The following is a 22399-nucleotide window of genomic DNA, read 5'->3' as shown; positions in this document are numbered from 1 at the left end:
ACATGATACCTGATCCTGCTTCTCTTTTCCTTTACACTCTCCCCTTTCAGAGGCCATTCCACCCAACTACTCTGTAGTTGAAGAGGAAGTAATGTGTCACCACCCCCACCTCTTTAAATAGGGTTTTTAATATATAAGGGCACAATCCTATGCATGGTTAAACAGGAAAAAAGGCCTACACCTCCCAGCATGCCCCAGCCACGTGCCTTAAATCTTATTCCTTGTGTGTCATGGCTTCAATTTAGATTGTAAACTTGAGGGCTGGGGCTGTCGTGCCACTCATCTTTGTAAGCAGGTCTGGGAGCCTTTTTGGCCGAAGATTTTTTTAAAAAATTATGTAATGTTTAATTTGGCCCTCAGAGTCCAAAGAGCCAAGAGTTTCCATTCTGCCTACAAGCCCTGCATTTCCACACCATGATATAGGAGGACCTCAAAACAAACACCATACAAATGCAAACTAATGTCAAGGTGAATTTATAAATTGTGCCTCTCCCGAAAGACTCCGGAAAGCCATTCTCTCAGATCAGCTTCGGAAGTGATTAGAAATTTCTGAAAGCCGGCCTAGAAATATTATTTTTAGATGACTGACAGAGAAATATCATACTACAAAGCATAGAAAGCCCTTTATCCAGTCACAAGGTCCCCCAAAAAGAGTATATTGTATTACTTCCAACAAAAGCAGCCATCCTCTGACCTGCTAGGGCAATTCTACGTCTTTAAGAGCTGCTTGTGCCAGAAAGGCTCTTGCTCAGCGCTGCTTCTCTTTCAGAGCATTGGCGACCCTCATTCATAGGTGACTGAAGCACCAAAACTGGCTTTACCTGTCCATTTCCAGCACACTGTGGAATGTGGCAGAATCATCAAAAACTGACAGCATGTAGATCTCATCCACAATCACGTGTAACTCATGCCTGGAACAGAGGAAAATGAAAGAAAAACAGAGAGGACATTTCTAACAATGAGTTGGGAGGCTACTTACTGCCAGGAAACAGGCGAAATATTTTAACCCTTTACAAACCACCACTAGAAAGGAGCATCTTCACACAGTGCAAACTATGGAACTTGCTACCACGAGATGTAGTGATGGCCACTAAATTGGATGGCTTTAAAAGGGGGTTTAGACAAGGGGCTTTAGAAGGGGCTTTAGACTTCTCCTGGAGGAGAAGGCTATCAATGGCTACCAGTTCTGATGGTTAAGTGCTACCTCCAGTATCAGAGGCAGTAACCTAAACACTAGTTGCTGGGGAACATGGGTGGGAAACCTGGAGGTCAAATGTGGGCCACTGAAGTTCCCCATTGGACCTGCAGAGTTTTCCTTCCCAAGCCTTGGTTCTGCCTCCTCTCCACAGGGAAAGGAATCCCTGCTGTTATCTGTGATTCCACACTTCTGCAGGAACAACCCAAATCTCTCCCCAAATGGGCAAACTTTCTTGTAACTGCTAACTTCACATAATTTGTGCTGTCCAGGGTTTCTTTGTCTTGGAAGCCACCGATATTAGTTCCAGGATATAAGCACAGTTCACCTGGCTTACATATGCCCTTTCTCAGCATGGTCTGCTCCCTCCAGTATCAGAGGCAGCAAGCCTACATACACCAGTTGCTGGGGAACATGGGTGGGAGGGTGCTATTGCACTCATGCCCTACTTGTGGGCGTCCCGTGGGCAGCTGCTTGGCCACTGTGTGAACAGAATGCCGGATTAGATGGGCCCTTGGTCTGATCCAGCATGGCTGTTCTTATGTTCACCCACAGTTTGAAAGGCCAATATTGCCAAAACTGGACAGCAAGAATGGGGCTCAAGCACCATACCTAGTAGCTAATACTCACCCTCTCATTACTAGAGATTACAACAAAACTTCCATGAAATCATGTTTCCCCCCTAAATGATTGGCTTTCTCTGACAGACACATGCGGCCCATGGATAAAGACGGAACGCTACACTGGTCTAGTTCTCCCCCTGGAATACCTAGCTCTTCCCAGAGAGGAAGCACCATCACCATCCATTGCAGGTGTTTTGAAACTCTTCCAGCCCAAGGTCCGAACTCCATTTTGGAGAAGCTTGGAGGGGAGGGGCTGCATTCCAGTGGTGGGCAGGGATGAAGGCAAAGGGGATGAAGGCAAAAATACCAGCATGTTGTAGTTTAAAGCTTCTACTGCTAGTAACTTAGCCTTAGGAGAGGCATTTTAACCTTTTAGAAGGGGGGGTGATGCACAAAACCTAGGAACCACCAAATGATTAATGGGCAGGGAACGGGGGGGGGGGGATCTCAGGAACCCCTGAGGTCTGGATTGGGACCCCAGGCAGGGCAGGTTTGCCCCCCCACCCCACCCCAGGGTTCTGCCCTTCTTATTAACTGGAATGAAAGCCAGCAATTCGTCCACATCTTTGCTCCTCTAGCTCTACCATCTGCAAACACCTGAAGGTCTCCTGCTCCTCTGAAGCTCCCCACACGCCTCTCCCTTGCTGTCTCCTATGCCTAGAACTCCTTTTTAGAACATGCTTGGAGCCACCCTTCTGCTTTCCTCAGATACCCCACCCCAAAACCCATTTTTGTGTCAAGGCTTTGGCTTCACCCTTTAACCTTCATCCACTATGGAATCTAAGGCCGTTTCTACACCTACTTTCCCCAGGATCGTCCCTGGATCGTTCCTGTGCATCCAAATGCCACACAGGGGATGCTGGGAGCAGGCAGGGAAGATCCCCCCATTTTCCTCGGATAACCCTTAAGTGTAGAAAGGGCCTAAGTCTAAGTACATGTAACTTAATACATGACCTGTGTCAGGAGGGGTACAGGGAGAGCACAAACATGCTAATTCTCCTGCACCTTTCAGCGGCTTTTAGTTTCATTGGCCACAGTAGCCTTCTGGATAGACTGACTGGGAAGGGAACTGGGGACACTGCACTTCAGTGGTTCCGTTCCTACTTGGATGGCTATTTCCAGAAGGTGGCAGCTGTGCTATTGTTTGCAACAGGACTCCTATTTTGACTCCTACGCTGTTCAAAATTTACATGAAACTACTGAGTGAGGTCATCCAGAGTTTTGTGTGCAGATCAGTGTGCTGATGAAACCTGATCCCATTTCTCCTTTTCATCAAATTCAGGTGCTGATGCACCAAACTGGCGTCTAGTGTCGGGAATGACACACTAAATGCAATCCTGGTAAGACAGTGACTCTAGTGGTAGGTGGTTCTTTTGTGCTGGTAGATGGCATTTGGCTCATTATGAAGGGGGTTGCACACCTTCTCAAGGATCTGGTTCGTAGTCTGGGGAGGCTATTAAATCAAGCCCTTCCATGAGAGGTCCAAATGAACTCAGTGGCACGAATGCCTTCCTTTAGCTGATGTGCCAACTATAACCCTTCTACTGAGATATGTTATCCATGTGGTTAACTTACCCATTTGGTTTACTGCAATGAACTGTATGAAGGGTTTAGAACCTGCAATTATTTATTTATTTATTTATTTATTTATATAGCACCATCAATGTACATGGTGCTGTACATAGTAAAAGAATAAAACAGCAACACCCTGCCACATAGGTTTACATTCTAATAAAACCATAATTATCACAAAACATGGCAGCTAAATTAGTCATTGATATTTTGCCAGACTTAAGAGAGCACTGATACTGGTCCTTTTCGCAGCACAATGTACAGCACTGATCCTGGTCCTCTTCCCAGCACAGTGCCCAAAACAGCTTGGGACCCTGATACTTTTGGCACCACCTTCTCCTAATATAAAGCTCCCTGCCTAAATAAAATCTTCCTTCAGGTCCTCCTGCCTTTGGAAGTGAGATGGGTGCTGACCAGTAAGTGGCTTCGGAATACGCTCACCAGGGCTATTTGCTGGCACACAGCCTGGTGTCTTTTTAGCTTCCCTGTTTTTCTGCTTCACATTTTAGATCTTAATTTTTGTATTACTAATATGATTGTTTTAGCATTTTTTTAATGTTAGCCCCTACATGAGATGAGAGCATGTTACAGATTTTTCAAAGTAACTAGAGTATCTGTGCCCAGAGAAAGATTTTTCAAAGTAACTAGATTATCTGTGCCCAGAGAAAGATGTGACAATCTGCAGGCAGCAAAAGTTTTTTCCATGTTGGAAAAGTGTAATGTATGAAGCTGCTCCCACTTGGTGTCTATACCATCTTGCAGAGCCCACACAGCTGTTCTGAACAACAAGTAATAGAAAGATCTCTAGATATTTTCTCCACCCAGGATGTAAAAAAAATTGCATCTTTGCTTCTGATCCCTTTGCTCCATCAATTAAAATAAGTTATTTGCGTTGCACAAAAAGGTTCAAAGCTAATTAGGCAGCCAAAGATCATAGAATCATAGAATCATAGAATAGCAGAGTTGGAAGGGGCCTACAAGGCCATCGAGTCCAACCCCCTGCTCAATGCAGGAATCCACCCTAAAGCATCCCTGACAGATGGTTGTCCAGCTGCCTCTTGAATGCCTCTAGTGTGGGAGAGCCCACAACCTCCCTAGGTAGCTGATTCCATTGTCGCACTGCTCTAACAGTCAGGAAGTTTTTCCTGATGTCCAGCCGGAATCTGGCTTCCTTTAACTTGAGCCCGTTATTCCGTGTCCTGCACTCTGGGAGGATCGAGAAGAGATCCTGGCCCTCCTCTGTGTGACAACCTTTTAAGTATTTGAAGAGATATTTGGACTATTGGTCCATAAAGACTCCAAACATCACCTCTGTCAAGCTTCTCAGGCTGTCCTACCTTTTTGCAAATTCCAAGTACTCGTGTAACTCTGAAAGGGAATAGACATCCCCCAAGGGGTTTTGCGGGTTGAGGAGAATCAAGGCCCTTACCCTGATACCCTATAAAACAAAAACAGCAGTGTTAAGACACATGTATACACACACAAGCTCCGACACAGAACACTGCACTTCAGTTCAGACAACACATTAGTCAACGCAGTGTGAAAACTCCACTCAACGGTTGAGTTTTTATGAGGTACTCCCCACACAACATATTCGAACTCCACCACTGTGTGACTGTGGGCTACCATGGAGTTGAGCAAAATCCATTGTGACGTTTGATTGACAGTTCCTCCGCCCTCTCTCCTCCCCTGGTCCTCCCGATGGTATCCCATCAGCCATTGCTGTGAAAAAACAATCCTAGCAGCTCTCCTAGAGCGGCACTCCCTCCTTTCACTGCTCTTGCCAGGAAACTCTGTAGCCAGTGGGAAAAGTCAACTCAATGCAATGGAAAAACCCATGGAGCCTGACACACAACATGCAACACAACTGTTGCACAGGAATTCTCCTCTGTACAGTATGGATATTCTGCGTGGAGTGTTTTTTTTAAAAAAAAAAAACCTGTTGCGTGGAGTTTTCCTGTCAGAAAACATATTTCTCAATGGTGGTGTAAAAACTCCACTGTGGAGTTCGAAAACCACCGTTGAGGAAACATATTGTCTGAACTGAGCTTGCCTGTCAAGAAACCTGCACCCCCTCATTAGCAGATGCCTGAAGAATTGAAGCTGGCTTTACCTGTCCATTCACAGCACACTCTGGAATGAGGCAAACAGAGCAAGTCTGACCACTTCCTTTTATACAGGGTCTTGCAGAGTTTAACCTTTTTCTGTGGGCTTATTCTCAGAGTGCCAAAACTCTCTTGAATCTTGATTCATGTAGAGTTAATTTTGTGGGTGGAACCAATGTCACTGCTCTGTCAGCCCCTGTGCCATTTACACTATAGTCCCTGCTGTTGGTTTGGCGCTGCTAGGACCAAGAAGCCATGGGATTCTGCCGGTTAAAGAGCAGGCATGATGATGCATTAAGATGTATGCTCATAGTGGAAAAATCCAGCTTTCTGCAGGCTGCTTGGAATTCAGCTGGATTTTAGTGACTGTCCATGTGAAGCTTTGGCATTTTAGCTGATGATAAAAACCTGCTAAGGAGCATCATATCTAATAAGATAGCTATCAAGAGAAGCCACAAGAGAAGCCCACAGAGAACATGGAATCATAACAAAGGAACATAGCCAAAGGAAGTGAGGCAGGTGGCTACTAGGAGGAGGGCTTTCTCCGCTGTGGCACCCCGGTTGTGGAATGAGCTCCCCAGAGAGGTCCGCCTGGCGCCTACACTGTACTCCTTTCGTCGCCAGCTGAAGACCTTTTTATTCACTCAGTATTTTAACACTTAATTTTAACTTAAATTTAAATTATACTGTTTTAACTCTGTATTTTAACCTTATATCAATTTTGCTGCGTGGTTTTATCCTGGTTGTGCTTTTTATATTGTATTTTGTATTTGTATTTTTAACTTGTTGGTTGTTTTATGATGATTTTAATTTTTGTGAACCGCCCAGAGAGCTTCGGCTATTGGGCGGTATAAAAATGTAATAAATAAAAATAAAATAAATAAATAAATAAATAAATAAATAAACATGGAATCATTATTGGAATGCTTGGAAGAATATGCTTAAAATACATGCTGACGTGTCATATGTCAAACTGACCTATGCAAAATTCTGCAGAAAAGCAGGGTCCTAGTTATGCTTTCCTCTAGATATCTTTATTAGGTTTGCACATGTGAAGAAATTTACATAAAAACAGGGCTAAATCTGTTCCTGTCTGTGATCAATATTAAAAGATGTTGTGAGCACATACAGTGACTATTTCTGCTACTACTACTTCTCCCTTCTTCTCTGAGATATTTCCCACTTCCTCTCACCCTGGTATGGCTTGACTGGAGACAACTGGAACCTTTGCCTCACTGCACAGATTCACTCTGATGGAGATGGAATATGAATTTTGCCCATCATAGCAGAGTAGTCTAATAATATGGACTAGAGGGTGGGTGTCAGTGAACTGAAATGGACTGGAATGGGCCACTTCACATCAGATCACCACCAGATCTACTACTGTGGACAAGAGGATCACAGAAGAAATGGAGTAGGCTTCAAAATTAATAATAAAGTGGCTAAAGCAGTGCTTGGATACAATCCAAAAAATGATAGAATGATCTCAATTCGAATTCAGGGTAAGCCATTTAACATCACAGTGATCCAAATATATGCCCCAACCACAGATGCTGAAGAAGCAGAAGTAGATCAGTTCTATGAGGATCTGCAGCACCTACTGGATAATACACCAAAAAGAGATGTTATTTTCGTTACAGGAGACTGGAACACTAAGGTGGGTAGTCAGATGACATCTGGAATTACAGGTAAGCATGGTCTAGGAGAACAAAACAAAGCGGGACATAGGCTGATAGAATTTTGCCAGGACAACTCACTGTGCATAAAAAACACTCTCTTCCAACAACCTAAAAGACGGCTTTATACATGGACTTCACCAGATGGCCGACACCGAAATCAGATTGACTACATCCTTTGCAGCCAAAGGTGGCGGACATCTATACAGATGGTAAAAACAAGACCTGGAGCTGACTGTAGTTCAGATCACGAACTTCTTATTGCACAATTTAGAATCAAACTAAAGATAATAGGGAAGACCCACAGATCAATTAGATATGAGCTCACTAATATTCCTAATGAATATGCAGTGGAAGTGAAGAATAGGTTTAAGGGACTAGATTTAGTAGAAAGGGTCCCGGAAGAACTACGGACAGAAGTTCGCAACATTGTCCAAGAGGTGGCAACAAAAAACGTCCCAAAGAAAAAGAAAACCAAGAAGGCAAGATGGCTGTCTGCTGAGACACTGGAAGTAGCCCAAGGAAGAAGGAAAGCAAAAGGCAACAGTGATAGGGGGAGATATGCCCAATTAAATGCAAAATTCCAGAGGTTAGCCAGAAGAGATAAGGAATTATTTTTAAACAAGCAATGCGTGGAAGTGGAAGAAGACAATAGAATAGGAAGGACAAGAGACCTCTTCCAGAAAATTAGAAACATCGGAGGTAAATTCCAGGCAAAAATGGGTATGATCAAAAACAAAGATGTCAAGGACCTAACAGAAACAGAAGAGATCAAGAAAAGGTGGCAAGAATATATGGAAGATCTGTATAGGAAGGATAATAATATTGGGGATAGGTCAGACGGTGTGGTCAGTGAGTTAGAGCCAGACATCCTGAAGAGTGAGGTTGAATGGGCCTTAAGAAGCATTGCTAATAACAAGGCAGCAGGAGACAACGGTATCCCAGCTGAACTGTTTAAAATATTGCAAGATGATGCTGTCAAGGTGATGCATGCCATATGCCAGCAAATTTGGAAAACACAAGAATGGACATCAGACTGGAAAAAATCAACTTATATCCCCATACCAAAAAAGGGAAACACTAAAGAATGTTCAAACTATCGGACAGTGGCACTTATTTCACATGCCAGTAAGGTAATGCTCAAGATCCTGCAAGGTAGACTCCAGCAATTCATGGAGCGAGAATTGCCAGATGTACAAGCTGGGTTTAGAAAAGGCAGAGGAACTAGAGACCAAATTGCCAATATCCGCTGGATAATGGAGAAAGCCAGGGAGTTCCAGAAAAACATCTATTTCTGTTTTATTGACTATTCTAAAGCCTTTGACTGTGTGGATCATAACAAACTGTGGCAAGTTCTTGGTGGTATGGGGATACCAAGTCATCTTGTCTGCCTCCTGAGGAATCTGTATAACGAACAAGTAGCAATGGTAAGAACAGACCACGGAACAACGGACTGCTTTAAGATTGGGAAAGGAGTACGGCAGGGCTGTATACTCTCACCTTACCTATTCAACTTGTATGCAGAACACATCATGCGACGTGCTGGGCTTGATGAATCCAAGGCTGGAGTTAAAATCTCAGGAAGAAACATTAACAATCTCAGATATGCAGATGACACCACTTTGATGGCTGAAAGCAAGGAGGAGCTGAGGAGCCTTATGACAAAGGTGAAAGAAGAAAGTGCAAAAGCTGGGTTGCAGTTAAACCTCAAAAAAACCAAGATTATGGCAACCAGCTTGATTGACAACTGGCAAATAGAGGGAGAAAATGTGGAGGCAGTGACAGACTTTGTATTTCTGGGCGCAAAGATTACTGCAGACGCTGACTGCAGCCAGGAAATCAGAAGACGTTTACTTCTTGGGAGGAGAGCAATGACAAATCTTGATAAAATAGTTAAGAGCAGAGACACCACACTGACAACAAAGGTCTGCATAGTTAAAGCAATGGTATTCCCTGTAGTAACCTATGGCTGCGAGAGCTGGACCATAAGGAAAGCTGAGCGAAGGAAGATAGATGCTTTTGAACTGTGGTGTTGGAGGAAAATTCTGAGAGTGCCTTGGACTGCAAGAAGATCAAACCAGTCCATACTCCAGGAAATAAAGCCAGACTGCTCACTTGAGGGAATGGTATTAAAGGCAAAACTGAAGTACTTTGGCCACATAATGAGAAGACAGGATACCCTGGAGAAGAGGCTGATGCTAGGGAAAGTGGAAGGCAAAAGGAAGAGGGGCCGACCAAGGGCAAGATGGATGGATGATATTCTGGAGGTGACAGACTTGACCTTGGGGGAGCTAGGGGTGGCGACAGCCGACAGAAAGCTCTGGCGTGGGCTGGTCCATGAAGTCACAAAGAGTCGGAAGCGACTGAACAAATAAACAACAACAAGAAGAGGGTGATGTAGACCTAGGATTACTATTCAAATTGCTTTGTTTTAATGTCATTTCAATATCATTCTTATGCCATTCTTAAAACATTTATATTGTTTTGTTGCCTTGTTCACTGCTTGCTTTCTTCTCTGAGCATTTATAATATTTTCTACATACAAATGTTACTATATCTATCTTCAAGTTAATCATTTGCTGTATGAAGATCATATCATTTCTAGATATTGTGTATCAATAAACTAATCCCCCTCAATTAAAATCTTGGGTCTGTGATCTTTTACACCAGCCGTGCTGTACTCTCTCGGTCGCAAAGGTACAAATTAGAATTCAGATTAGGCTACCAAATTAACACCTGTAAATATATATATATATATATTTGTCTATTTGTCTAAAAATAGAATTTGTCTATCTAAAGCCATAAGACAGCAGTAGGTCAACATCATACATTGTATTGTTGAGGCCACCGTTGGCTTTATATTACACTCAACAACATCCCTCCAATCTGTAGCCCCATCCAGTCCTGTGCCAATAAACCTAGCAACTGTAAAATCAGCAAAGCTCACCTCAGATTGTGCATCCTGCAAGGCATTCTTTAGTTTGTCCACAGTGAGTTGGAATGGACGGGTGGATGTGCCAGTGACCTGAAACACACCAAATGATAGAACAGAACATGACAGCCTGTCTGAACCAAACAAGAGCTATTTTAGCTGTACACTGCAAGAATCACTCCGCTCCTTTTCACTGTATATTGCAGCGACAAATAAGGCTGATTAAAATGGTTCCAGGAATAGAGCAGCTATAAACTGAGGCTGAAATTCATGTGTCGCTGAAAGCTGGATAGTCACAGACATGTAATGAGAACACACAAAGGATGCCAGAGTGCTAATCCTGGCACAGCCAAAGGTGCATTTTATTGTAGCCCAAATTACTTATGTCTCAATGTGCCCAAGATCCCTTTTAAATTCTGCAAATCTCTTTTAGAAAAGTGATTCCAAAGCTTCTTACCAAAGGGACACACAAATGTAATTTCTGTTCAGGAGTTTGTCTTATCCTAGACCCTGGACATACCTGGTGTGCAACAATGCCTCTAACACTCTCTGCTGGCCGGTTTAGCAAAACATCCTCAATATTCCCCATGAGTGAGGGTCCCAGTTTATGGTTTAGGAACTACAGTCCATGTGAACAGCTAAGAAATTAAGCAATGTGGTGGCTGTCCACTCTCCTTCTTACCTGACTGTCCAAATAGGCATAGACCAGCTTAACATTCCCATAGGGAAACACACTTTGGATGATGCCCCCATAGCAAGGGGCAGCAACCAGGAAGGCTTCTGCAAGCAAAACAAGAAAGCCAGTTAATCCCACTGGCAACATCAGTTCCTTCCCCCATCTTTGTACATCTGATGAATCAAGTATCACCAAATTAGATTTCAGCCATGGAGAATTTCCTAACAACAAAAGAAAAATGGTGTGCTTGTCCTCTTGTACAATCCTAAAGAACAGTTCCTGCAACCCTCAATTGTTTCATGGAGTTCCAAGCCCTTTTGGCTTGTACATCAACCGTAATACACGGCCATCCGTGTATTATGTGACAACCTCACATGAAGGTGTCCACAGAGCATGCTGCCATGAGCAGCTGGAATCAAAGAAAAGTACAGTAGATGAGCACCTGATAGGCCAAACGGCTTTTCCAGACCTGCTGGAGCTATTTAGTGCAAAGATAAACTGCTGCATCAAGCACAGGCAAAACACAGCACATTGCCAGAGTGGTGGCAGAAATGCCATCATAAACATGAGCAACTTTGTTGCTGTTCACTGCAAAATTCCTACTCCGTCATCATCCAACAAATCTATATATTCAATTGCTCTAGCAATCTCACTTACCTCCTGGATCACAGAGAACGGTAGCCAAAGCAGAAAACAGAGAGCCGCAACCATTCAGTATAATCACCTGCAGGAAAGATGTTGGGACAGATGTTATTCCTATGCAGGAGGAAATATTCATCATACAAAATTTCTGGAGCCCAGGATGAAAATCTGTTCTCATCCATCTTTTCCAACTACATAAATAAAACCACAGAACTGCTCCACTTATAAATTGAGGATGCTGCCCTCACAAGGTCAGAATTTGCAGGTGGGTTCTAAAATTTGAAAATGATTGTGTAAGTCCTATAGATCAAGACTGCAATCCTCAACCAGAGACAGCCTCAGTTTGGAAGAGAAAGCAATGAATTAGATTGAGGGACATGACCAACCCCACAAGTTGGGAAAGGGGTTATGTTGGAAAGACAGTCACTTAGTATTTATTAGCATTTCCCCATGGACAAATGCTATGAAATGTTCATGCTAAGTCAAGAAAATATTTTGTTGGGCCTTTTTTGAACTCCAGTTCTAGCTGAAAGTGGCATAGAGCAGTCTATGACTACCAGGCTATTTAAGCACTAGCCTGGTAGTCATAGGCGATCAGGAACCATATACAGATGACTGCATGGAATCCATGCACACAAGGACGGGACCAGATAGAAACCAAGAGGGCTGTGAAAGCACAGAAGCAATCTCCTCCATGCCCAGCAGAGAGATGCAGCAAGCTAGCAATAAATAAATAAATTGCAGGCTGGTAATTTTGGGGAGTTTAATTGCAAGGCTGTATTAGAGTAATAAAGGATAAAATAAAATAAAAATTAAAGAATTAAACATGTTCTCATGAAAGCAATCTGTAAAACAGAAGCAAACAACCTAAAACACAGGTTTGGTTCACACATCTTGCTAACTCATGGTAGGTGGCAAGTTACGCTGGGTAGGACATTTCGCAAACAACTTACTGTACTTCCGTCAGACAATCAGGCAAACATGCAACACAGAGTAATTAATTTCAATTCCTCTTCGGTGCTCCTCCTTCTGTAGCTCTCCAGTTCAGCCGGGCAGGTATCTCAGCTTCCTTTGTGGTGGGAATTGAGATTGCTTGAGAGGAGCAGGGCAGCGGCAGCATTTTGGCGGGTCTTGTCGAGCAGTTCTGTAGGCAATCTCTGTAACCCATGCTGCATGACAGACAACTTACTAACCCACCATAGGTAAAATGGCCCTTACTGCAGACCATGGGTTCTCAGGGTGGCTTATTTGGGGGGGAAATAACCTATCAGGGAGTGGGAGGGGACATCCCACAGACAGCACTCTAACCATCATGGGTTATTCCAGAAAACAAACCATCATGGGCTATTCCAGAAAACAAACCATCATGGGTTAGTGTGTTTTGTGAACCCCGTCATAGAAACCCATTCTCAAATTAATAAAATGCAATCCATCATCTAATCAATCTCATATTTCTTGGCTGTGATCTACTTTTGACCTGGGACCAACATGTAAACAGACATAGGAGGAGGAAGTGAGGGTATACATATAATTGTAAACACAGTATCTTCCTGGAGCTTACAACATTCTACAAGGTAACAGCTGCAATATAGCTTTTCTGTGTTTGTGTGACAGGAAACCATCTCTAAATAAAGTTGTTTGACAGTGAACGCCAAGACATTACTGAGCATCCCCCACTGTCCCCCACTGCAAACAAACCAGAAAGTAAGTTGACGTACGTTTTGCGCTTTGAGAGGTGCAGGTGTCTTGCAGTAATAAGTCAAAAATCGGGCCACTTCCTCTCGCAGGCTGAAGGAGAGACAAAAACAACTGTGGAATTAGTTTTTCCAAGGAAAAACTTGGCTCCCTCACAAGGCTGCATTGTGGAAGAATGCAAATAAGTGCTTTGTGACCAATGAGCAACAACATCTCTACACCAACCCTGTAAGGCAGACCACCTCTGGCATGTTTGAAGTTGCTAGACTAGTCATCCTAAGTCAGAGCAAGTGTGCTTTTTCTGATATATAAAGCACATTTACGCAGAAGTAAGTGGGGTCGCTGGCCAAGCTTCTAACCTTCCACTGGCCACATTTCAGCCCCTCTTCGCCTCTTTACTTCTCCTTCATCTCAAAGCCTAGAGGGCAGGAGAAGACTCCCTTGAGTTTGTTGAAAATGGGGGTGGGGAATCTCAAGTCCGCAGGGCAAATCTGGCCCTTTGAGGGTCCTGATCTGGCCCTCCAGAGCTTCCCAGATGGCCACATTCCCTTTCCTGTTTATCAATCATTTGGGGGTCTTCCAGCTTTTGCATTTTTGTTCTCATTCTAAAGGGCTGAGTTGCTGGCAGTAAGGGCTTTAAGCTAAAACGTGCTTGTCTTTGGGGTACTTCAGCCCTGCCCCTTTTGCCTTCAGCCATGCCCAACACAGGAATGCAGCCCCTGAGAGTTTCTCCAAAATTGAATTTGGCCACTGAGCTGAAAGAGGTCCCCCTGCCTGCCCGCGCTCCCAGGTATAAAACCTCAGGTCCAGACTGAAAAACAGATTTTTATGAAAAGGACGCAGTAAGAGGCAAAAAGGGGAAAACAAACAGGGGAAAAACAAACATTCAGAAGTGTGCTAGCCTTCTTGAAGGAAAGCACTCACTCAAGAATCACCTGAGTAGATTCAACAAGCAGCACCCTCAGATGGCCAAAATAAGTGACAAGGAAGAAGGGGGTCTTCTTAGTCTTTATTTAGGATATTTCGCCAGACGCCTAAGCAACCCAGGGGGCTAGGCATTCCACTCTTAGTATATAACTTTATTAAACTGATGAACTATATTGATGAAACGATCTCAGGCTCACAAACTTCGTGTATGCCACACAGTTCATTACCCTCCCAGGTGTTATTCAGCCATAATTCAGATAATTCACAGGCATTTATTGCAGATCACAAGCTGAATATGAGCCAACAGTGTGATGTGGCTGCAAAAAAAAAAAGAAAAAAGAAGCAAATGCTATTTTGGGCTGCATTAATAGAAGTATAGCTTCCAAATCGGGTGAGGTACCGGTTCCCCTCTATTCGGCACTGGTTAGGACTCATCTTGAGTATTGTGTCCAGTTCTGGGCTCCACACTTCAAGAAGGATGCAGACAAGCTGAAGCGTGTTCAGAGGAGGGCAATGAGGATGATTAGGGGTCTGGAAACAAAGCCCTATGAAGAGAGACTGAAAGAACTGGGCATGTTTAGCCTGGAGAAGAGAAGATTGAGGGGAAACATGATAGCACTCTTCAAGTACTTGAAAAGTTGTCACACAGAGGAGGGCCAGGATCTCTTCTCGATCAGCCCAGAGGGCAGGACACGGAATAATGGGCTCAAGTTACAAGAATCCAGATTCCATCTGGACATCATGAAAAACTTCCTGACTGTTAGAGCAGTACGACAATGGAACCAGTTACCTAGGTAGGTTGTGGATGTAGCTGGACAACCATCTGTTAGGTATGCTTTAAGGTGGATTCCTGCATTGAGCAGAGGATTGGACTCGACGGCCTTATAGGCCCCTTCCAACTCTACTATTCTATGATCTTACACTTACACAGAGAGAGAGAGAGAGAGAGAGAAAGAGAGAGAAAAGAGAGAGAGAATGTTCACTTCATCACTTCTACTGCTTCTATCATTCTTCATGAATTATTTTTAATTTTTGAACAACATCCCATAATTGTACCTCGTGCAAGGAGAAGAGAGAGCAAATGTACTCACAAAGGGGAAAAGGTTCAGTATACTTACAACATATGGCCCTTCCAGTTGGGATACTGTAGCAATGGGGGCTCAATGATGTTCATGTCACTTTGCATCAGCTATCAACAATGAGAAGAAGGCATAATCATTAAGCAAGACACCACACATTGCTCTGGAAAGGGAAGATGACCCAGCTGATGCTCTTATGAAACACACACACCCCTCCAGCTGAAGAACATTCTTCTTACAAATTACAAACACACTCACAAATCTATCTCTATCTGAAAGGCTAGTTTATCCTATTTCTTTTCAAAGGAATGGAGATCTCACTGGCCGGCCCCTTTTGCCTTGGGGCACAACTACCACTGGAATGCAGCCCCTGAGAGAATTGTCGATTTCAGTTTCTCTCCATTTCTCCGAACTTAGGTTCGGTTCATCCAGAACTTTGAGAACTTTTTTTTTAATAAGTCAGCATGAAAATTCATGCACGCCTTTGTGCACATTCCTCCTAATGCATGCATTTTTGTATGCAATTTTGCCTAACATTCACATTTTTTCCAAGTATATTTTTCTAATACAATGCATTTTACTATTATTTTCATGAATATATGCATTTTTCTGTGCACATTTCCCTCATACACAAATGTTTGTTCTTGTTTTTTGATCAGAGAACTCCATTGCAAAATTCAGAAAAGTGGCGATTTCAACAGAGAGATGGCTGGCATATTGATTCTAAAGTATGGAAGTAAGTTAAGTAAAATGTGAACTGAATGGATTTTTCTCCCATCCCTAACTGCTTCAGCTATTGGGCAGTATAGAAATAATAATAATAATAATAATAATAATAATAATAATAATAATAATAATAATAGCAGCAGCAGCAGCAGTTGGGTAACACTACTGCAGAATTATCTGAAGTTAGCCACTGGAAGGAAACTCCTGTCGGGAAAAACCCACAGTATAAAATGTAAAGAAAACCCCTAAGTTAAAAGAGAAACTACCCAGAGAATAAAAATACCTTGCTTTTTAAAATGATTTTCTGATTTAGGCTTTGAAATTCTAGGTTAGACTTAAATTCTATGGTTAAAGGGGTTAGGCTAGATGATCTTTGAGGTTCCTAGTGATCATGGAGCTTGGCAAAGGTATAAGATGTTTATCTGGAGATTATTCTTTAGAAGAATGCAGCTGCTGTACCTCCTGCTTCAATCCTCCATTGGCTCCTATTCCCACGTTCCCCCCACCCACAATCTCTAGGGAAAACTAAAATCACTGTGCAGAGGAGCTTTCAAAGATATAAAAGTGGGGCACCCAACCATCTGGCACAGGACTTTTTAAAGACATAATGTTTTGCAAATATATTTTAAGCCAGTTTATGATTTATCCAGACTAAAAAATGTGTTATAAACCACTCCATGAATTTTCCACTCACAAATGCATAAGCAAGCCCATGATTTTTCCAGACTCACAAATGCAATGTAAACCAGTTCATGTTTTTTCCAGTTTTAAAAATGCATTGTAAGCCAGTTCAAATTGTTTTTCCAGACTCACAAATGAATTATAAGCCTGTTTATGATTTATCCAGTCTCACAAAAAATGTGTCATAAGTTTAGAAAAGGTGTAAAATGTTTATCTGGAGATCAAAAGACAGCTAGAATCGAGATCTGACAGAATGCCAAGCTACACTTCCCATTGCTGGTCTGGGAATCCAATTCCAATGTGGGAACATCAAGGACAGAGCATCACCACGAGTGCTGATCACCACTGTTTAATAATGAAGGGTATTTACAAAAGTCTTACCCGCTTGGACATCAGATCAAAGCAGAGTTTGTTCTCACTTGTGCCAAAGTTAATGATACCCTGGAAGCAGAGACAGAAGTTTTGTGAAGAAAAACAATCCATCCCTATATGTACATGTCCACAGTGCCATCTCAAAATCACATCCCCTATGAAATGAGTTCGCCGTGTGAATCAGAAATATGGGAGCCAATTAACACTTTGGCAAAAAGAATTTGGAAGACCAGGCATATAAATAAATAGCAAGTAATTTCTCCAATTCCTTTGTGAATGAACTAACTTCTTAATTTTTTTTTAAAAAAAATTATATTAATTTTCCAAATACAAGACAAACAAACAAGCAAAATAAAGAAAAGTACATCATGTTTGAGTCTAATTGTTGACAGAGGGTAGTACATTTAATATTCCCTCGCCACACCCCCTTTACTTTATAGACAAAAAATGTGGGCAGAATTTATTTATTTATTGCATTTCTATACCGCCCAATAGCCGAAGCTCTCTGGGTGGTTCACAAAATTAAGACAGTTCAAAACAAAACAACAGTATAAAACCATAATATAAAATACAATATAAAAGCACAGCCAAGATAAAATTCATCGCAGCCTGTGAGATTTCCTCAAATTATATTTGGTGTATTTTCCATAAACCGAGGAAATGCTTTGATGTATGTTGGTGCATATGTCCCTGATTTGTATGTGAAATAAAATCATGCCCTGTAGAATAAAAATCAGATATTTTAACTTTGCCTATGGGTAATTTAAAGTAACATTCCATGGCTGTTTGCCACAGTTCCATGTACGAAGACATCAGTGTTTAAAGTTGTGTGGTTTCCCAACTTTTAGCTATTGTTCTGGAAGTTGTCATCAATACAAACATGATTAATTCCTTATACATCACTTCCACATTTTGTTCTTTCCTTATTATTAATAAAGCCAATGATGGTGTGGCATGCGTAATTTGATGTGTAATGTTTGCCATTTCCAAAAATAACATGTACAAAACTATAACACAACAGGACACGGACCCCACCTATCTAACAGACTTTAATCAGTCTATAGTGAGACATTTCATGACAGAGGGATCCATGATTTACCCTGCTACATAATTATATGAGAGTCTTCAGCTGAAATTTCTATATATTTACATAGCCCAGGTGCATATTTCTCAGTCAATGACATTTCATGCCATTGATCCAAGCTTACCTACAGAACCTTTGATTTTCACACAGTGTAAAAAGAAATGGCAGGTTAACATCTATGTAGTCTTCTTTTCTTAAGAGACGGTGGCTTAGCCATTGGTATACTGTCCCTTCTCCAAGAAGTTCAAGGTGGTATACATGGACATATCCCATTTTACTCTCAAAACAACCCTGTGAGGTAGGTTAGGCTGACAAATAGTTACTGGTCCAAAGTCACCCAGTAAATTTCATTGCTGGGTGAGGATTGATCTAAAAAATGAGGTATATGAAATTTATATGGTTAAATTCCTAATACGTATAAAAGCTCTTAGATCTAACGTTAATTGTGTGAAAACTTGCTACCCTGCTGTTTTAAATGTTTGTACTGTTTTATTTACCGTAAACTGCTCTGAGAACCCTCCAGAACTGAAGGGTAGAGTGCTAAATGTGTAAAATAAATGTTAAAACTGAGAAAATGACAGCAGTATTGCTTTGGAACAGAAAACTAGAGCTGCTTTGGAAATCACTACAACACAGAAACTGTACAGAAATACATAGTTTCTGATATATCATCACCAACAAACAAAACAACACAACACTCAGAATTCAGCTGGCAATGAGGAATGAAGTAAAACAAAGAGATCTATAAGCTTTTCAGGACTACATCATTATAGGCTCCTCTGGACTAGCACAGGGGTGCACAGCTCAGCATGACGGAGTACATGCTTTGCCTGCAGAAGGTCCCCCGGTTTGATCCCCAGCATTTCCAAGTAGGGCTAAAAAAATAACTCCTGCTTTGTTGGTCCCTGGCCTCCAGCTGGCTGGCCACTGTGTGAACAGAGTGCTGGACTAGACGGACCCTCAGTCTGATCCAGCACGGCACTTCTTATGTTCTTAAACTCTGGAGAGCCATTGCTGCCAGTCAGTGTTGCCAATACTGGGCCAGATGGATCAACGGTCTAACCCAGCAAAAGGCCATTCCTAATCTGGCCTGTGCTGTGTCTTGGGGTTCCTCCAGGGGCAGGGCATAGGTTCCAAACCTAACCCCTGGAGGATAGTACTAACCCCTAGTACTATCCCCAGTCTGAGATTGGAGATAATAGCAGGGATTCCCCTGCTGGCATGCACTAGCAGTGGAAACCCCACCCCCCAATTATCTCCAATAGCAGATCAGAGATAGCAGCGAAGATGCTGGGTGGCCTGGACCCGACTTGCCAGCACTGGGGAGAGGAGTAGCTGCTCTTCTCTCATCACCACTGCTATCTTCAATACAAGTTAGAAGCGACAGAGAGGGGTGGAGATGATACAACAAGACTCACTAGCACCGAGGAGAGCGGCAGCTTTTCTCTGCACGGGCAACTCCCAACATCCAGGCTGCTTTGCATCTCCGCAGCTGTCTCTGAGCAACATCACACCTATTTTTCCCCCCTGGTTTGCCTCCACATTTTTACGTCCCTTTCATAAGCGCTGCAAGCCTTCCTCCCTTCATGATTGTTGCTATACCAGTGAACTCTCTTTTCACTTGTTTGCTCTCCCGCTATTGCGCCCACCCCACCCCTTCTCCTTCCCCCTCTAGTTCATTGGTTCTTGTCATTGATGAATATTGTGATCCAGTGGGCAGCCTTCCCCCCATTGCTCATTGGAGCTCCTATGGGAATTAACCAAAATGCTTACAGCTCCCTCATTTTTAAAGATAAAGAGATGAAACTTGGGACCATGAGAGCTCTTAAGTAGGGCTTTAGGCATGCCAAGTTTGATTCAGATCAGTTCATCCCTTGATTTTTTAGGAATACTTAATTCCCCCCTTAAGTCATTCCTTCCCATTAACACACATACACACCTCCGATTCTGCGCAGGGGTGGATTAAGGCAGAATCGTGTGTGTGTGTGTTAAATGGAGCTTGTTTACTGCCTGGGCTTAATTCCCTTACTCAAGAGTAAATCCCATTGATTTCAACTGCATTTACATCCAAGTCATACTAAAAGCTGATGCATGCTTACCTTTGAATGAACCCCGTTGAAAAGAGACTTACTTCTGAGTAAACAGAAGACTTCAGAAGTAAGCATAGGGTCGCAGAGCACTTCTTTCCAGTTTGCTGTTTTAGACTTAAGAAAAAAGCTTCTAAGTGACCACAATATTAATAGTCAATTCTATATGTGCTTACTCAGAAGTAAGTCTCTCTCCATATTTGGAAGAGACTTAGTGGGGTGAGGGATAGTTTTGATATTGACATCTGTGGCATACCAAAATGCTTACATCTGCATAATTTTTAAAGAGATGAAACTTGGCACAGTGATAGCTCTTAAAGAGGCCTTTAGCCATGCCAAGTTTAACTCAGATCTGTTCGTGCCTTGATTTTTAGGGAATTTTTTAAAAAACAACAACAACCCTCAAACCATTATCCTGATGCTCCATCAATGCAAAATTCCACCTGTTTGCATTTGTGGAGAATCTGTCCCCCTTGACCTCCTCTGCCGAACTCCCCCTGATCGTGCTCTCTCTGTCTGGGAGCTGGCTTCCTTTTGTAGCTCCTAATCCAGCTCGGGCAGCTCCTCTTCTCTGCTTCTGTTCAGCTTGGAGTCAGGAATCAGAATAAGACTCCCTCCCCACTCAGCTCCTGAAAGCAATCAGGCCACACCCCTTCAGGCCCTGCAGCAACTCTCAGGATAAGCCCCTTAACTCAGCACTCAGGAGCACATGGCCTCTTTGAATAGGCAGCCTCCTGGATTTACTCGAAGCCTCTCTTCTCTTCCTTGCCTTGGTCTCCTCTTCCACTCCACTCCCCTGACAAACTCCTGTTTGCGCTATCTCTGGGAGCGGGCTTCCTTTTCTAGCATCTAGAATATGGAGGATTCTATAACATGGAGGATTCTATAACATGGAGGATTATTTATACTCTTTAAATGAGGGTCAAAACAGACATTACTATAGTTGTGTGGTTAGCAAAAAATGCCTGGCATTTTTAAAAAAAGGACCACTGGAAGGCAGGGCAATTTTCATCAGGACTGCGACATGCAGAGAGGCTTTATCCTGTCTTCTCCAGCCACAATCTGGCTAAAATACCACTTACCCATCCCACCATATCAACTAGCATTAGAAAAAAGCTCCTATTGACTTCAACTGCTGGTGGGCTGGGTTTGTGGGGAGATAATAGCAGAGATCATGGCTAGGGAGGAAAAATCTCCCCTCCTCATGCACTGCAGTCCAGATGAAAATGGACAAATCATCCCTCCCAGTTTACCATTATTTTTTTTTAAAAAAAAACAGACATGGTTGTTTAATCACACAATTAAAGTAATGTTGAGTTAAGCCCGTAAATTCTATACTAGCCTTCCTCAACCTATTGCCCACAAAATGTTTTTGATTTCAACTTCCATAAGCCCCAGCCCTCCACATTTCCTTTTTTTAAAATTCCAGGCACAGTTGCTAATCACAGGCAAAATTGCTAACCAATAGTCAAGAATGCTGGGAATTGTAGTCCAAAACATCTGGAGGGGAAGGCTGTTCTACACTAAGGCTTTTAAATTTCTACCTGCAAACTCACTTTTCCCCAAGAAGCTTTTGGTTTAATCCTGTGTAGTCCAATGCTCTGCATGTTTCCTCAAAAGTACATCCCACTGACTCCAATAAGGCTTCCTTCCAAGTACACACACAGGATTACAGCCTTAGTTTTCCCCCACCCCAATGTCTAAGCTTCATAATTGCATTTGCTTAAGTTCATTGCTAGTTACCCACAACTGCTTGGAGGTATTTTTTCAATATGGTATAAAAAAATCTATTCAGTAAATAAATAAATAAATAAATAATAACTCTCCTTTTATGTTCTCTATCCACAATCAAATATTGGAATTAAATTCCTGAAGACAGAAACATGCCCACTTCCCCCCTTTTTTTCTTATGTTGTAAAGAGTAGAGAGTAGACCTGGATCTACTAGTAGACCACTAGATGAATTGCGCTAGATCTGCAAGGGTTTCTTTCCAGCTCCCAATGAACAAAAAAAGAAGTCTTCGCCTTTGCCCCTATATCAGGTTGTTAGAATCTCTGATTGAAATAGATCTAAACATGCTTATGCAGGTTATCCCAGCCTAAGGGTCATGGAGGTACCATGCAGGTAATTGGCTCCACTGTCTGAAGCACCATGTTGTGCTTCATTCTACTTGCCTCCCCACACCTGGCTTTGGTTGGTGGACTTCAGGCTTCTAAGTCTGCAAGCCTGAAGTCTGCCCATGCCTACTCCAAAGTGCCACGGACCTTGATGTCACTGTGTAAATAAATAATTATAATTATATAATCATATAATCATAGAGAGCCAGT

The 22399-nt window shown here is 42.5% G+C and overlaps 1 protein-coding gene across 2 annotated transcripts in view; it reads right to left on the bottom strand.

The window, feature by feature from the left end:
• The window catches only part of LOC134392803 (1-aminocyclopropane-1-carboxylate synthase-like protein 1), a 58585-nt gene that overhangs the window by 12353 nt on the left and 23833 nt on the right, over positions 1 to 22399 (bottom strand). For both annotated transcript variants that reach the window (XM_063117441.1, XM_063117442.1), the window contains 8 exons: positions 16911 to 16970; positions 15162 to 15232; positions 13140 to 13209; positions 11437 to 11503; positions 10786 to 10883; positions 10119 to 10196; positions 4728 to 4828; positions 822 to 911 (listed from right to left, as the gene is read on the bottom strand). In XM_063117441.1, coding sequence (XP_062973511.1) covers positions 822 to 911; positions 4728 to 4828; positions 10119 to 10196; positions 10786 to 10883; positions 11437 to 11503; positions 13140 to 13209; positions 15162 to 15232; positions 16911 to 16970 — 635 coding nt within the window. The remainder of the gene's footprint in view (positions 1 to 821; positions 912 to 4727; positions 4829 to 10118; positions 10197 to 10785; positions 10884 to 11436; positions 11504 to 13139; positions 13210 to 15161; positions 15233 to 16910; positions 16971 to 22399) is intronic.

Source organism: Elgaria multicarinata, chromosome 2, assembly GCF_023053635.1.
Source record: "Elgaria multicarinata webbii isolate HBS135686 ecotype San Diego chromosome 2, rElgMul1.1.pri, whole genome shotgun sequence".
NCBI classification, from domain to species: domain Eukaryota; kingdom Metazoa; phylum Chordata; class Lepidosauria; order Squamata; family Anguidae; genus Elgaria; species Elgaria multicarinata.
Note: the sequence above shows the minus strand (reverse complement) of the source record. Positions and strands in the feature narration are given on the sequence as shown.